This window comes from Clytia hemisphaerica, unplaced genomic scaffold (assembly GCF_902728285.1).
Source record: "Clytia hemisphaerica strain Z4C2 unplaced genomic scaffold, Clytia hemisphaerica genome assembly, whole genome shotgun sequence".
Classification (NCBI taxonomy): Eukaryota; Metazoa; Cnidaria; class Hydrozoa; order Leptothecata; family Clytiidae; genus Clytia; species Clytia hemisphaerica.
The window spans coordinates 1036546-1051762 of record NW_027103262.1 but is presented as its reverse complement, the minus strand read 5'-3'; the positions used below and the strand labels follow the sequence as shown (position 1 = coordinate 1051762).

The window sequence follows — 15217 nt, the reverse complement described above, 5'->3', positions numbered from 1 at the left end:
AAAATCTAATGGAGCCTGATTTTCAATAAATATTGAACACATATTGGATGACTGAAACTTGAATTTGGGCAGGGATTCGATTTTGGAAACACGGAATTTTGATGAATTTAGTAGATTTTAACTTGAATTTGATCCCTAAAAGAATTAATCCATTTAAGGTTTCTTTTAGCAAATCAGGGGGGGGGTGAAGCAGTTAGTACAAGACATCATGCCAGTTAGTACCGTGGTGGTGTGCCATATGAATTGGATAAAATCACTTAGTACTCAGATGTACTAACTGCAAAAAAGGGTGGTCCCTTGCTAAAAATTTGCCAAAGTTTGGTACTAACTGTGTAAAAATAGGATTTTGTGAGAAAATTTAAAAAAAAGACCGTATTTTACCAAAAAGAATTTTTGGGAAGTAGATTTTTTTTTCAATTCTTAAAAACAATTTGCTGGTTGCAATAGAAATTTGATTTTCTAAAATGTTGTTTTTTCCTATTGAAAGCTATGGAAAATTTTTTTAAGATATTAAATTTTATTTTCTTTGATTTTATTGAATTTATGAAGGTCAAAAGCCTTTTTCAAGGCTATATTCAGTTAGTACTAACTGTACTAAGTGTACCAAGGTGGTGGTGTTACTAACTTCTTCCGAGAAAGTAGTTAGTAGGCATGATGTCTTGTACTAACTGCTTCACCCCCCCCCCCTGAGCAAATTATGATTTTTGGTTTTTTCAAGTTCAACCTTTATTTCAATCCTTGCATCTCTTTAATTAGTTGGAAGATAATGTAATTAACAATTGATAATTAACGCTAATGATTGTTTGTAGATTATTTGACACCAATTAAAAATACTCAAGGTCTGGTGGTTATTTAATACAATGCATTAATTAGTCATTGATAGCATATTAATTGTGATCAATAGTCAATATTATTGTTGAACTATGTCTGCTATGTTTCTTCTTGTCATTTACTTTAAGTTCAAGTCAAGAACTGACCGATGAAGAATTACAAAACAATGGATACTTTATAGATTGCTTGTTAGATATTTAAATTTTGTAGAAGGATTGTGTTTACAAGATTCGTTAGATATTTTGATGTTTAAACCTTTTTATTTGTTTCTTTTAGACCAAAAAAATGGCAGCCATAAGAAAAAAATTAGTCATTGTTGGTGATGGTGCTTGTGGTAAAACTTGTTTATTGATTGTATTTTCAAAAGATCAATTTCCAGAAGTCTATGTACCCACTGTTTTCGAAAATTATGTTGCAGATATTGAAGTAGATGGTAAACAAGTTGAATTAGCTTTATGGGATACTGCAGGACAAGAAGATTACGATAGGCTTCGACCATTATCATATCCAGATACAGATGTCATTTTAATGTGCTTTTCCATAGACTCACCAGACAGTTTAGAAAATATTCCAGAAAAATGGACTCCTGAAGTAAAACACTTTTGCCCAAATGTACCTATTATTTTAGTTGGTAACAAAAAAGATTTACGAAATGATAATAATACTATTCACGAGCTTTCAAAAATGAAACAAGAGCCAGTTAAAATTGAAGATGGCAAAGCTATGGCTGAAAAAATTAGTGCATTTTCATACCTGGAATGTTCTGCCAAGACCAAAGATGGTGTTCGTGAAGTTTTTGAAACTGCAACCAGAGCTGCATTACAAGTAAGGAAGAAGAAAAAGGGAAAGTGTGCTCTGCTATAAAATGGGACTTATCTATTATTAGACCTGTTCCGTCATAACATTTGATTATGTTAGGAATATGAAATTTGAATTTTATTACCATGTGAGAGCAACTCAAAAATTAGTACTATTGCATGCGTTATTTTTATATTTTGATCATAGAGAGGGGGTTGTTCAAATTGCATGTGGCAAGAATAGTCCTGACAAATGCATATTTTCAAATCCCCCGAGAAACCCTGTAAATTATTTAGCGAAATTATACATGAACCTTAGTGATTATTTGAAATCAGAATTTTCTTGCCAGTTTTTATTATTATTATCATTGTTATTTTTGGAATTAACAAACAACAAAAATATAAAAGCTCTCTTTTAAAACAATTTCATTTGTTTTGCAATCGTCTTGCGACGATTTCATGCTAGTAGTCCTAGCTAGTACAAGTACTCTTTCTTTAAATTTCACTAAAAGAAAAAAGAATATGAACTTATTTATATAAATTCTCGTATTTTGGAAAAATTTTTATTAGTATCAGTTGGATAACATTAGAAGGAGTAACTTATCCCTCAAAGAAATAATGCGTTCATAAAAATTACATATTTGTATTTAAACTTTTTTTTTCAAAGAAATTTACTCCTGTTTCTGATGTAACTACTTTAAAATATTGTTTCAGAATAAAAATTTTCTCAATTTCTTATATTTCAAGACCCTTTTTATATTTGAGTCATTTTAAATCATTTAAACTTTGACTACCTTAAGGGAAGAAATTTTCGCGGAAGAAATTTTCGCGGAATTTAATTTCGCGAATTTGGGTGTAATTTGCGAAATTAAATTCCGCGAAACACACCAAAATTGTTAAATCGCGAAATTAAATTCCGCGAAATTCGATTTTTTTTCTTCTTCTTTTATTGTGTTGTTTTTGACCAGGTATTATCAAAAAATATGGACACAATTGATTTTTAAGCATTATAACGTGTATTTCTTATCAAATATAAACAAATATAAATAACTCTGTGATGGTTAAAAGTTAATTTAAGTTGATAAATTCTTCTTAATCGCGAAATTAAATTCCGTGAAACTTTTGAAATCGGTCCATTCGCGAAATTAAATTCCACGAAATTTGCCATTTTGAAACTCTGATTCGCGAAATTAAATTCCGCGAAAATTTCTTCCCTTAAGGTAGTAACATAAACAACAAATTACAAGCAGTCTGAGCAGTCTTGTCCAGAAAATTTCAAAAATCATCAAGATTGATTTAGCCTCGTGGGTTTGTTTCTCACAAATTTAGATTCTCCGGACAGAAAACCATCAATAATTTAACTAATAAAGTATTGTTCCTCAAGCTAGAAAGACAATGACCTACTCCTGTGTCATTCCAGTCATTAAGATGGCACTACAGATAAAAAAATCTAGCAACTAGAAACTTCCCTAACCAGCCCAGTTAAACAGTTTTTCGCCATTTTAACTTTTTAATTTTAAGAACTAAATTAATTCTGCGTCATCTAATGCATTTTCTATTTACAGTACACAATTCATATTTCAGAATTTAGAAATTTAATAGTTTCAATGGGGATTGTAGAGAATGAAAAACAAGAATTGGTCCATTCCACCACCAAGGACAAATTGCAATATTCGCGCAGATTACATGGTAAATTTTTTTTTGTCACATGCTATTTTTGAAGTCATCTGTGATATTTGTGCAGTATGTTTACTGGACCTCGAAAAAAATCACTCAATTAACGGGGAGTTAGAGGATCAGAGAGGAATACCTTAAGTGGATAAATTTTCACGTGGATTAATTTTCGCGAAATTTTGTCCACGCGAAAAATTTAAAATTATGATTTTTGCCAAAACCCCTAGGAAAATGAAAGAAATTAGGTGAAAAAGAGGCTGATTCGCGAAATTTAGTCCACGCGAAAATTTTCGATTTTCGATTCGCGAAAAAAAGTCCACGCGAAAATTTATCCACTTAAGGTATGTAAAATATTTTTTCAAAGGTCGTATCCCTGGACATTTTGAGTTTTCATCCCCTGGCAGTAAGAATTTTTCCCTTGGAAAACCAGTTTATTTTTACAATCTGTTACAATACTTCTGATCAATATTAAATCTTGAAATCCTTTATAAATATTAACAAATTTTACATCAGTAAAGTAGAAACTACCTTCAAGGAAGAAATTTTGGCGGGAACTTAATTTGGCAGATTTAGCAAAAATCGTCATCCGCTAAATTTAAAAGACTACTCATTCCTCTAATGCGTGCTATTTAAGGCCTTAAAACAAGTTTTTTCTTATTTAATAGTGCCTTTGGGCTATCCTTAACCTGCCAAAATAAATTCCTGCCAAATATAATTTCCGCCAAAATTTTTTTAACGCTTATTATCCTTCAAATTATTAACTTCAGAATATGGTCTGGTATAGTATAATTTCGAATTTTATATCTCAAACAAATTTGAGAAATTGCAAACATTCCTAACCTTTTAAAATTTTAAACAAATTCTGAAAAGCCCCCCCAAAAAAGTACTAAGTGCATTTTCTCAACTTCAGTTGAGCTAGAATCTGACAGTGTATGTGTGTGTGTGTGTGTATGTATGTATGTCTGTCCGAAAACTTTGGGGCAGGCTGGAGACTTCAAAAATGATCGGGTTTGGCTGAAATTTGGCACACTTGTTCCTTGGGTGAATATCTGGGGGTGTTTTTTTCATTTTCTGAAATTTTCATTTTTTTCATTCTTTTTAAAGGGGGTGGTCACGAGTTTTCACCAAAACGAGGCTAAAACTTTGGGGCAGGCTGGAGACTTCAAAAATGATCGGGTTTGGTTGAAATTTGGCACACTTGTTCCTTGGGTGAATATCTGGGGGTGTTTTTTCTCATTTTTTCAAAATTTCCATTTTCAAGGTCGTGGTCACGAGTTTTCGCCAAAACGAGGCTAAAACTTTGGGGCAGGCTGGAGACTTCAAAAATGATCGGGTTTGGTTGAAATTTGGCACACTTGTTCCTTGGGTGAATATCTGGGGGTGTTTTTTCTCATTTTTTCAAAATTTCCATTTTCAAGGTCGTGGTCACGAGTTTTCGCCAAAACGAGGCTAAAACTTTTGGGGCAGGCTGGAGATTGCAAAAATGATCGGGTTTGGTTGAAATTTGGCACACTTGTTCCTTGGGTGAATATCTGGGGGTGTTTTTTCTCATTTTTTGAAAATTTTCATTTTTAAGGGCGTGGTCACCAGTTTTTGCCAAAACGAGGCTAAAACTTTGGGGCAGGCTGGAGACTTCAAAAATGATCAGATTTGGCCGAAATTTTGCACACTTGATACTTGGGCGAATCCCTGGTGGCGGTTTTTTCATTATTTCAAAATTTCCATTTTCAAGGGCGTGGTCACAAGTTTTCGCCAAAACGAGGCTAAAACTTTTAGGCAGGCTGGAGACTTCAAGGGTAATCCCTGTGGATGGTTTTCATTATTTTATAATTTCCATTTTAAGGGGTTGGTCATGAGTTTTTAGTTGAAATTGGTTACAATTTTACAATTGGGCCTACGAATGATTTAAAAACACTGAAGTTGAGCCCAGTGCGGTTAGCACGTTCGACAGTGACTATTGGCAGATTGCTTTAATCGTAGAAATTTTAGCGAGACTAATTTTAGCGTTTTAGCGAGTTTTCCCTATTTTCGTAACAGATCGCTAAAATTTATCCGTGCGAAATTTTTCAAAAAGCTGATTCGCTAAAATAAATCCAGTATGTTTTTTCTTTCATTTTTTATCATTTTCATAATTTTTTCAAAAACTAGTAATGGGGGCGTAAATTTCCAAGTTTTTCTGTTCTTACTCAAGAATTGTGTTACAAACACATGTGACTATATTGATTTTTGTATTAAAAAACATTATTTTTTTCTTCAAAATCATTGCCCTCGCTAAAATTAATCCACGCGAAATTTTTGTCAGATGAGTATTCGCTAAAATTTATCCACGCGAAATTTTTTGAAATCGTGATTCGCTAAAATAAATCCAAAAAAAATCAAGATTTTCCTGACTCGCTAATATACGCTAAAATTAATCTCGCTAAAATTTCTACGATTAAAGTACCCCAAAGTACTAAGTGCATTTGACCATTGGCTGGTTGACACCACCCCCTCTGTGCACTTAGTACCCCAAAGTACTAAGTGCATTTGACTGTTGGTAGGTTGACACCACCCCCTCAATGCACTTAGTACCCCAAAGTACTAAGTGCATTTGACCATTGGCAGTTGACACCACCCCTCTGTGCACTTAGTACCCCAAAGTACTAAGTGCATTTGACTGTTGGCAGGTTGACACCACCCCCTCAATGCACTTAGTACCCCAAAGTACTAAGTGCATTTGACCATTGGCAGGTTGACACCACCCCCTCTGTGCACATAGTACCCCAAAGTACTAAGTGCATTTGACTATTGGCAGGTTGACACCACCCCCTCTATGCACTTAGTACCTCAAAGTACTAAGTGCATTTGACCATTGGCAGGTTGACACCACCCCCTCTGTGCACTTAGTACCCCAAAGTACTAAGTGCATTTGACTATTGGCAGGTTGACACCACCCCCTTTTCTGCCATGTTTAGCATCCGTCTTTTAAACGACTCGCTCGAATAAACTAAAAGGAAAATTATTTAATAAACTAGGGGAGGGGCGTTTATTAGAAACTTGTGACTTTAAAAAAAGGAAAGATTTTAGTCATTTTTTGTAGCCAGATCAGTTTTCGATGCAATTTTAGTCGTTGAAACAAAGAAATTTTGCACTAATATCCTGATAAAGAACTAAAGGGCTACATACACTACACAATATATTGTCAGGCAATATATTGATGATATATTGAATGTCGACAATATATTGAAAAGGTGTCCGCAATATATTGTCAGCTCGATTTTCAATATTCCAACAATAAAGGGGGATTGTTTACAGAAAGAAAATTCCTTTTTATAATAGAGTACCAGTTGTTTACTTCGTACATTACGGTCCGCAAACCATATTGTCGAATATTGTTCGTCAATATATTGTGTAGTCTAAGTAGCCCTTAAAACAAAGGGTATATTTGCTCTAAATATTCGACTTTAGACTAAAATAATTTAATAAACGCCCCCTCGAATAAATGCCCCTCCAAAAATCGAAAAAATTAAATAAACGCCCGGTGTGTTTATTCGAAGTAATACGGTACTCTAAATAGCTCTACACAATGTCAAAAGCAGCAATCTTTGACATGGTAGTATTTAAGATTTGAATGGTCCAGAGAGTAAAGCAAATACCTTAAAGAAAGAATCAGAATCCGCCAAATTAAGTTCCCGCTAAAATTTCTTTTTTTCGCCATCCACCAAATTAAATTCCCCGCCAAATTAAACTTTTTGAAAATATTATCTCTTTAAAGATTTTTTTAAGCAAACGCCAAATTAAATTCCCGCCAAATTTAGTTTTTTCGTCCATCCGCCAAATTAAATTCCCTCTAAAAAACTTTTTCGACCATCCGCCAAATTAAATTCCCGCTAAAATTTCTTCCTTTAAGGTACCTTATCGGCCAAAACTTAGTCGGCCCTAAGTGACTAAATTTTGGCTTGGTGACTGAAATTAGGGCCGACTAAAAATTTGGGCCAAATTAACTGTAAATATAACCGCTTAGTCGGCCCTTAGTGACTAAATTTTGATGAGGTGACTAAAATTAGGGCCAACTAATAATTAAGGCCAACTAAGTTTTGGCCGATAAGGTAAAGCCTAAAAAAGCTATTTTCGGCAGTTAATACCCTAATAGTACCATTTGATTGACTTAAAAAATCTATTTCATACCACCTCTCAAAGCATTTAGTACCCTAAAAGTACCATTTGATTGACTTGAAATTTTTTGTTAATTTTTCGAAAATTTCCCAACCTCCCCGAACGTTTATTACCTAATAATATCTTCAGATGTCAAAGAGCTTATTTTGCTCTAAATAGCCTGATTTTAGCCGCCTATATTTACCTTATTTGGGGGTTTTCAGAAGTACAATTTCCAACCCCCCAGCAATTAGGTTCCCCCTGTTTATTAAATTCTCGAAAATTTTCCTTAACAGGAAAACCAAATACTTCTACCGTACACGAATAAACGGCTTTCTTTAAGAAACAAGTCTCCAATGGACTCCAATTGACTCCATCTATGAGGGGCGTTGAAATAAGTAGCAGTAAGGAAATATAATATGAAGAAAAACTTGAATATACGAGGCAATAATTGCATTCTTTCAGTATTAGAACTGATTCTTATCCACTTCTACATTCCTAAATTAGCATATTTATACTAAAAATATAATGACAATGCTAAATAATTTACCAATTTTAACTAGAAAGCTCAGTACACGTTTTTTTTTTTAAGAAACATGAGGCTCAGAGTGCCAAAAACTCAGAAACATCTAAGAAACATGCTGAGGCTGAGAATGAGAAAATAACATTTTTTGGACCTACTCCGGGTACCCCGGTGGAGGTTCTTTAAATTAACCCATGTTCGTTCGTTCGTTCGTCTGTTACAAGCTTTTCTCTGGATTAGCTCATTACTTTTTTCTGTTTTTTTGGCAAAATGATGCAAAATGACGATTCCTAAAAAGTGACGGATCCCGATTTTCGGAAAAACGGGTTTTTTTGACATTTTCTCGAGATTTTATCATTAGTTTTTTCAGATGTTTTGCTCAAAGAATTAACAATGCCCAAAACATTTTTTGAGAAAAAATCGCCGTTTTTCTGGATTTTCGTTGGACTTTTTCCTTACAATTGGTTGTTTTTTTTTCATTCAAAAACATTATTAATAGCGATGCCCACCATCAATTTTCAATGAAACTGATTTTGGTACAGGAACTTTCTAAAAATCGCCAGAACAGCCGAGAATCGCCGGATTCCATGAATTTCTCGAGATGTCTCGTATTATTCTACATTTTCATACTATTGTTCTCATTTTTCAATTGTCTTATTACATCAATCTCCAGGTAGGTCCATTCAGCATGTAGCTTGTTATGGTTTGATTTGGTCTGTTAAAAGTTGTTCTAATGTACATAAGTTTCAATATAACATGGCAAAAAAGTGGGCATAAGATTGTGAGCGTGAAAACAGGAAAGAAGATATTATTACATGAAGAAAATTATTATCAATAAAACCAAAGACATAACATCTGAAATTCAATCAACAATTTTCATATTTTAGTCCCCCCTTTTTCTTGTTTTGATAGATTCTTGCAGCCCTTGATAAAGAATCCCTCCTTATTTTAAAAGAATTACAAACATCTTCCCTTTTTTAAAAGGCAATTTTTTTAGTCCCTCTTATTTTAAGAATGGGGGGGAGGCAGAAACCATGGACAGTTTAAAGTGACGTCAAAAAATCAAATGTTTGGAGCCCGAAAACCTGGGCTCAAAACATTCGAAAAAGTCGTAAGTGGAATAGCCGAGGGGTAAATCACTCGAAAAATTAACGTACACCTCTACAAAAAGTCAAAAAACAAGTCAAAAGTCAAAGGAAAAGTCAAAAAAAAAAGTCAAAAATAAAGTCAAAAAGTCAAAAATTCTTAGAAAAAAGTCAAAAAGTCAAAAAAAGGTCTTGAAAAAGTCAAAAAGTTTCTTGAATGGGCGGATAGGAGGAGTAAAATTTATAGGTGGCTGGCGTTTTTGGACAGATTTGGGCGGAAATGTTGGGTGCCCGAAGGCGGTGGGCGTTTTTGTCGGGAAAAAGTCAAAATCAAAGTTTGAAAAGTCAAAAAAAAGTCAAAAAGTCAAATGAAAATTCAAAAAGTCAAAAAGTATCGTACACCTTTTTTCAAGTGATTTACCCCTCGGGAATAGACGACGTTACTGCATAGAGAAAAAGCCGTGGCGTCAAGTACAGGCTACCCTGTAGATAGCGTCAACTGTGTCCTTATGTAAAATGATCGGTATTCGTGGTATGGAAATAAAGTGAGATTTATTAATCCCATCACCAGATTAAAAACAAAGTTTCTTATTTCTCAACCTTTTTAATCATATCTTCAATAGACATTTTATCAAACGTTATACTGTTTTTATTTGTTAGCTACTAAACTAATGATATAAGGTGAAATGTTATGGAGAAATTCATTTTTCACTCAATTATGGCTACTAGAGAGTATTTTTATGTAAAGTCAATCAATATCTTGGGCAAAATGTTATAACTAACAGTCCACAATACCATGATATAACATTTTAATAGTATCTGAAAAGGTTGCTGGTTGATTTTTAGATGGCGAGTGTTTTATGATTTAATTTTGTGAGTAGGACTTGAATTCGTAATGTAAAGAGTACTGGAACACTTAAAATGGGGAGGGGCATAAAGCACAAATTTATAAAGCCCGAAGGCCAGATGACGTGCTATAAGGTTTTCCAAGCAAAAAAATGAATATCGCAAGAAATATAGTTGCTATTGTTTTCATAAATCCGCAAAGCTTCTAATTGGTCAAGCGCTAAAATTCTATTGTAATGTCACCTAGGTAGGATTTCCTATCGAGATAGGAAATTTTTCACACTTTTCAGCCAAAGCACGACATCTAGTCCTTCGAGCCTTATAAATATGCGGCTTAAAATATTGGTCTCCTTATAAAGTGGAATCCGCAGCTTGGTTTAGATCTTACTTAAACACTGTGTCGTAAGTTGGTCAAATGTCGACATCCCTTGTGTAATTCTGACACCCTTCTTGGAGATTACAATGAAGGTCCGAATCACTGATTGAAAATACAATACTTCCCTCTCTGACTGCTAATTAGCGATCAGCGTTTCCGACCTCTTTACTATCCCAGGTATAAGAAGGGTGTGGGCATTAGACTTACCGTACGGTTTTGAAAAAAATGGAAGTTTGAAATTTTATAGATTCAAAAAGTTGATAGACAAACTAGATGAGCTAAGTTGAATATTTAAAGAGCGACCTTCCCATTTTTATTTATTTTTCACACTTCAATGTTAGACTTATTCATTACTTTTTGTTCAACTAACAAGGGATTGTTCGAAAACCAGTTTTGTTAGTTTTATTGGGGCCTTGTTACCTTTCAAAAATGGTTAAAAAAATGTTTTTTACAGTTTGATTTTTTTCAAAAGGTGTCATTAAGTTAACATATATTTTACTATTGAGCAGACGTTATGGTTTGAATTTTGAAAAGAGACAGACTGAAAATAAATTGAGTTTTTTTTGGAATATGTTGGAACTTGTTTTGTTGAAATACTTCTGTTGTAATTTTTTTTTCAATTTTTTTTGTGTGCAGGTTCACATTCGATTTTTCACAATTTCTTTTGTATGACATGGATTAATTTTTACTCCGTCTTTCTTGAGGTTTCCTGTTTGCTGTTAAATTTACAAAATTTTGGCAAGGCTCGGCTGTTCTTATTTTTTTGGCACTTATTGTTCTTATCCTGTTCTTATTCATGGCATATTATTCATGTCTCATTCATAGTGGGGGGCGTACGAGGGTTGCCAACACCGAAATACCGACATATTTTTCTTAAATCACCGTAATACCGACAAAATTTTCCTAAAACACCGACACCGACGTCTTTTAGAGCAAGCTTAAGATTTTTATTCTTAGTACGAATGCTCAATATCACGAGCGTAGTAGTGCACTAGTTCAGTTTTTCTTGGAGAAAACTATCGCCGATTCAAGGGTTTCAAATCTTTAAAGCTCAGTTTTTCAACGACTAGTGGATAAACAAATCCAGAATTTTTAGGGGTTTGAAGGGTTTAAAGTGCTATTTTTGCTTTAGTGCTTACTTTAATTGACTTTTAAATTCATTTAAAAAGTTTTAAAAGATCTTTGCAAAAAACGAGGGAACAAAAGAGATATCTGAATGTATAAAGTAATGGAGGAGGAGGCGCAACCATGGTTTGCGCAAACGGAGAAAATTTTCCCATTTTTGTCCTCTTGTTTAGCTAAAAGAGATCTTTTTGAACGTTATTAGAAGTAAATCTACCTTAGCCGAAAGCACCGTTAGAAAAGGGCGCCGCAAAAGAGCTCTTGTTCAGTAGCGACCTGGCTTAATTTCCTCGATGGTGCAAATTATGAAATAGGCCCCACTGGTATTTTTTGTCCTTATTTGCGCCCCCATCATTAAGTGACATAAACTGTAAAAGCAGTGAATGGTTGAAAGTAGCGCCCTGAATCTTTGAGTTAAGAAACTTGGAATTTTTATTTATACGAAGATGGTGGTAATGATAACTTGATATTTATTTCCTTGTAATTTGAAATGTAGAAATCTTCTGGACAAGGAGCCAACCATGGTTTTGCGCGACAGAAATTTTTCAACTTTCAACTTTCAATCTGTCTAAAAACGCCCCATATTATACCGATTTAGCACCAAAAATAAAGCCCCTCAAATAAAATACATGAGCTGTTGATAATTGAAATTGAAATTTTGTACCGAAGGCGATTTTGTAAGGCGATTTTGTAAGGCCATTTGTTCTACACAACATTTTTGTTTTCTAAAATTTTCTCAGAAAAATTACCTGATAATCTTTAAGCTTTTGCGCCGCTGGTCTTAGTTTTTTCTCCATTAATAAAGATCAATGGCTAAAAAGAGGCAGGAATAAGGGGCACGGAAACAAGAAACGGGTTCTTTGAAATTTTGGCGCCGCAGGTAAAAATCTTTGGTGTGAGAAAGGTCAAACCAGCTTAAAGCCACATTGACGCTTTTTAGCGAGGTCTGAATTGCTGTTTTAAAAAATGCTGACATTTTATACATATAGCACTTTTTTAAACCAATCATCAAAACAAAAGAACGCGCGCAACGTCATTTTATTGTTCAATCAAACAATAGAATGTCCTCTTTCTAAAATTACATTTTAACAACCCGAAAGTTTGCAATGTTTTGACTTTTATGTGTGAAATCAAGTGCGTATTACTTTATGGGTAATGAATCAACGGATCCTGCACTAATGTACTTCCCTTTTGACTTTTAAGAGATGAATAAGAATTGAAATAAAGTGTCTGTGTTTTTAATGCAGTAGCGTGAATAATGTTATGCTTTTGCAGAATAAGCAAAGAGCCTCGTGTATGTATAGAGTTGCTTTAAAAGAGCTCCTAAAAAGGAGAAAGTTAGTCAGCATAAGACCACAAAAACCACAGCGAGCATCAACAAGTTTTGATCTTTTTGGTAATCTCTCATTTGGTGATTTATTCACGGCATGACATTATAACGGAGAACCCCTGCCGATCCCAAGAAATGGGTTTTCTAATCATTCACGGGTCGAAACCCCTGAAGCCTTAGCATGTTTCTCATTACATTGTCTTTAAAACGCTTTAACCAGACAGGGTCGCAAACCGATTGAAACAAAGCCAAGCGGGTAAAAGAAGGCACAAGCATGGTTTGCGCCGACAGAAAAATATTTCAGGAAATCTCATTTGGCTAAAAACGCTCTCTTTTTCACAAAACTAGTCATTTTACTACGCCATCCAGATAAATAGTTCGTTTGAGTTAGGCTGAAACTATACTGGTATTGAAAGCCTGCAAAGAGAGCTCTGCAAGGGGAGGACCACAGGAAGTATTTTATATTGAAAGGCAAATGAGATATGATTCGAGGGCCAACCATGGTTTGGCCCGAGGAGGCAAAATTTGAAATTAAGGTGCCAGAAATGCTGAAAACGCATCTAAATCATAGGTTAATGGATTATTCCGTAATATGAAAGAATTTAACGATTGTTGATTTTTGATGAGTGCTGCATTCGAGACCTCGAGAAATTCTGCAAACTTGGCTTTCTTTACCTGTTACCCACTATTATGATTTTTTTCATAAAGTGCACATTTCCCGTAAAGAAGTGGTTAAGAAACACCATTATGCACACAATTTTAAAAAGAGGATGAGACAGGGTAGCTACCAAAAATAGCTATATTATAGCTACAATTCTACTCGTCGTAGCTACAATTCTTGTATAGATAAGATTTTCAATAGCTGAAATGCAGATTCAAAAACTTTATGAAATCGTTTGAAATATGCAGATTCACCGCCAGTATTTCTCGAATCACCGAAATACCGACCCAAAAAATCAATTTTACCGTCACCGCAAGGCATGTGCAACACCGAAATACCGACACTTTTTACTTAAAACACCGAAACACCGACGCAAAAAAGGGTCAATACCGACACACCGACAAACCCGTACGCCCCCCCCTTCATATTATACCCAATTTTTACTACTTTACTACTACACGTTTTTTTTTTATAAGAACGTCAAAAATTTTCGAAGCCTTCGGCTGTTCTTAGTTTTTTGAATTTGAAGCCTAAAAATGTTCTTAAAATGTTCTTATTTTCAGCATTTTTTGAGCATTTTGATGTAATTTCTTAAGAAAATGCATGTTTTTAAGTCTCCAAAGCCTTAGAATGTTCTTAGAATGTTCTTAAATTTTTGGGCCTCGAAGCCTTATGTTCTTATATAGTTTGTTCTTATAAAAAAAACAACGTGTATGACCTCTAAATTGCTTGAAATTGAGTAATTTCAGGCGCAGTATTATTCTTCACATGTTCTTATTTTTGGCGATTTTGAGCCTCATTGTTCTTATAAAATTGTTCTTATAAAAGAAAAAAAGTAAAGTGGACTCTTATAAAATAATTCAGACACCCCTGTCTCGCAGCCCCGGTAAAACCTTTTTCCACACCGGGGATAAAATTTTCCATCGTAATCCCAATGGAGATAGAGATTCTATTGTTCCAAGCTTAAAAAATCTAGTAAGGGTGGTTTTGGAATGCAATTTTTTACAATAAAATTTGAATGAGAATGTTATCAAAGCCTATTTCCCAGTGGGGCTGAAATTTTGGGGTATTTGGTACCGGGGACGAAATTTTGGCCAAATTTTCCAGCCAGCGGGTCTGTGACACAGGGGTGTATTCAGTTTATTTAGTTTTTTGACATTTTTACCAAGATTTTTACTAGCAATTTATTTAGGTGAACACAAGCAGATCTGTACATCTATCTTTATCAATGAAAATCTTTTTGAGAAAAATAATGAAAAATTGATATCTATGATAGTGGGTCACAGTTATGGATATGTCTCTGCTATAAAAGATTGTCTTTTTTAGAGAGGTCTCTGCATGAACTAAAATGAAGTTCTTATCTATATTTCAAATACAGAGCTAGCTTGAAGTCAAAATACTAATGATAACGAGAACACTCTTTTTTTTCAATACATTTACTATTACTAAACATTTTTGGCGGGCTGAGTTTATTTTGACCAGAAAAAAACATTTCAGCTCTGCTCTTGTAGCGGGAAAATTGTAATTGTTTTGTATTTTGGGAGATGTTTCAAAGTCTCCTGGAACTGAAGCATATATTAAGATTAAGTAATGCCTGAGTTTTTCCAAGACATGAATACCTTATTACACGAATTTTACTAGTCATTTTATTAACACGAATACACTCTTCTCGAGATGCATAAATTTATTGTTGTCCTCGTTTTCAAACAGATTTTTTTGCTATGAAATTATATATTTAAACCAATTTAATTCCCAAAAGGCAAACATTAACTCTAAAACAAAAGTACTTGAAATTCAAAATGTCTCACGAGGTGTAAACAACACAATTATCATTGTGA

At 34.1% G+C, this 15217-nt stretch overlaps 1 protein-coding gene across 1 annotated transcript; it reads left to right on the top strand.

Annotated features, from left to right (window-relative positions):
• Window positions 1-1079: 1079 nt before the first annotated feature.
• Window positions 1080-2366, top strand: LOC136800224 (ras-like GTP-binding protein RHO). Its single transcript, XM_067056847.1, has one exon. It carries the CDS (start codon window positions 1117-1119, stop codon window positions 1693-1695), a length of 579 nt encoding a protein of 192 aa, XP_066912948.1. The 5' UTR covers window positions 1080-1116; the 3' UTR covers window positions 1696-2366.
• Window positions 2367-15217: the final 12851 nt, after the last annotated feature.